The sequence below is a fragment of the Carlito syrichta genome, unplaced genomic scaffold (genome assembly GCF_000164805.1).
Source record: "Carlito syrichta isolate Samal-C Ts95f unplaced genomic scaffold, Tarsius_syrichta-2.0.1 Scaffold154368, whole genome shotgun sequence".
NCBI lineage: Eukaryota > Metazoa > Chordata > Mammalia > Primates > Tarsiidae > Carlito > Carlito syrichta.
The window spans coordinates 210137-212645 of NW_007098464.1; the positions used below are offsets into that span (position 1 = coordinate 210137).

At 45.5% G+C, this 2509-nt stretch overlaps 1 protein-coding gene across 1 annotated transcript; it reads right to left on the bottom strand.

Moving 5' to 3' along the window:
* Positions 1-372: 372 nt before the first annotated feature.
* On the bottom strand, positions 373-978 carry TNP1 (transition protein 1). The gene is made up of 2 exons (XM_008050927.1): positions 810-978; positions 373-609 (listed from the first exon to the last, which is right to left on the bottom strand). The coding sequence occupies exons 1-2, from the start codon at positions 946-948 to the stop codon at positions 581-583; spliced, it is 168 nt and encodes a 55-aa protein (XP_008049118.1). The 5' UTR covers positions 949-978; the 3' UTR covers positions 373-580.
* Positions 979-2509: the final 1531 nt, after the last annotated feature.

Below are 2509 nucleotides of genomic sequence, written 5' to 3' on the forward strand. Positions count from 1 at the left end.
TATGACAATAGAGTCATGCCATCTGGCTTGAATTTCTCAGGCAGCTTCTCAGCTTCCAGTCTTGTCCGCTTTCAACTCAGCATAGCTACCAAAATAACCTAAAGAAATCTAGACTTGTTTTAGTTTACTCTTCACTTCCATTGTTACAATAGGATGACTGCGTGCCTTACAAACAGCATGCTGGCCTCTGTCCGGGTGGTGTTCCCATCTCTTAGAGGTCTGCTGATCCTGCCCATATAATCCATACATTGAGAGGGCAAATTACTTTTGCTATTTTCCAAGTCATGTTTAATGGTTTTCCAACAACCTCCTAAGTCCACTTAACTCAAGAAAACCCAAGACCTCTCAACCAAAAGATAAAAGGAAACATTCCTGTTTTCAAAATTTTATTGCGATGTTGGGGAGAAACAGCCAACATATACATTCCTCATTTCGTCATGACTGGTATGTTATTTCACACTCGATAGGTTCTTCTCTGGCTTTGATTTAATGTCAGATCTCCTTGGCAGTCTCCCTTCTGGTGTCCTCGTTGCTGCCTGGTGCTGTTTGAAGTCCACCAGGGCAGAGCCCGCTGAGGGGGTCACACATGGGAGCGGCAATTGCGATTGACTGTGGGGGAAGCACAGGTTTGCAACAGGGACACCCGTTAGAACATACCCAGCAGCATATTTCTTGCCCAAATCTGCAATTAGTCATTGAAAAGAATCTCAGACTGAGTTCAGGGTCATATGAGGACTGCCTCCGAGAGGCAGGGCCCGGGAGAAATGGGTTCTTAAGTTTGACACTCTCCTCCTCATCCCTCAACTCACCGTCATCACTCCGTTTCCTGCTTTTCATGCTGCTCTTCCGGTATTTTCTTTTGTTGCCACCTTTCTTCACTCCCTTGTGAGGAGATCGGCTCTTGCCTCTCCTCATGCCGTGACCCTTTAATTTGCGGCTGTTGGACATTGTAATTTCTGCCCAGATGAGGAGCTTTGCAAGGCCCAGAGGCCCAGAGTCTGGGTATTTAAGGCCTTGGCCATTGTGATGGGCAGGGCCGTGGCCAACAGGTGGGCGGAGTCCTATTGTGCTGTCATTAGCCTTTGTAACACTTTGGTCATATACTTAAAATCAAGTGACCCCTTTAATGCAGCTCAAGGCCTACCCTCAATTTTCAGGTCCTTTTCACATTAAGCAAAGATTTCCAGACAGGTATTACTAAGCAATTCAATCCCAGCCATCTGGTGAATACTAGAGACCATTCAAATATGTATCTCCTGCCTGTAGGAAACAGATTAAGTGTGTGTACATGCACGAGTGCTTAAGTCTCTCACATTATCTGGTGATAACACATGTATTTCTATAGGATTTGACTCTACACAATCCAATTCAGTATGATCAAAATATAAATATTTCTTTTCTTTCCTTTAACTCAGAGTTTCTCCATGAGCACCGTTGACACTATAGGCTAAGTAACCTTTGATGTGTTTTCCTGTGTAGCCAGGGTGTTGGGCACCATCTCTGACTTCTACCCACTAGATGCCAACAGAGCCTCCGCTGCTGAGACAATCCAAAATACTTCCAAACATCTCTCCTCTCCCTTTGGGAGGCTGGGGCAGTGAGGGACAAGATCACCCTGATTGAGAACTTTAGTTATGGAGATCGATCACATAGCGTATGCCAGGCACTCAGGTGGCAGGAAAATAGTGGTGGATAAAAACAGCTGTAGGTGTTGTGCTCATGGAACTTGTAGCCTAGCGGGGAGGAAGCCATTAATCAAGTCATTAATACAAATCAGTGAATAAATACTTAGGGGGATATTTTGGCTGAAAGGGTGCAGAGGAACTTCCCAATATTGTGCAGAATGAAATTGGAGAGAAAGGTAGAGACCAAACCATGGTCTAGTATATTGGAAAGCTTCAAAAAATGTGAAGATGGCATGACGACATTAGGGGGCACTGGGCGGGTGATGTGTTGACAGGGGGAACAGACGCTGCTGTCAACAGCAGGGGTTCAGTGAAGAGAAAGATTTGACAATGGCTTAGACCTGGGCCAGAGAGAAAGTTGGTTGAGATGTAGAGAAGAAACAGAGACCAAGACTTGAGGATGGATTGGACTTGGGAGGTGAGAGCAGACAGTGTCAGGGTGTGCCACTTGCTTGTGTGATGTAGCCATCTAGATGCTAGTGCCACTCAAGGGAATAGGCATGGGGATAGTGGGGAATTATCTACTTGGTCTAAGGTATAGTGGGCCTGATGTGCTTTTGAGATTTCCAAATAGAGATACTGAATGATTATTGGGTCTGAAGGATTCATCATCCAACCTTTTCTTCTTCCTTCTCTTTATTTTTTAAGTATAGATATGTGAGGTACAAATCAGGATTAGTTACACAAGCAGGCTTCGTATAAGGTGAAGTTTGGACCACCAGCTGGCCCTCATTTCCCGTGGTGTGTGCCCTTTGTGATGCCACTTGGCTCCTTCCTCCCTCACTCCCCTGGCAGTGTCCTGTGACCGCTGATCCCTCCACTGT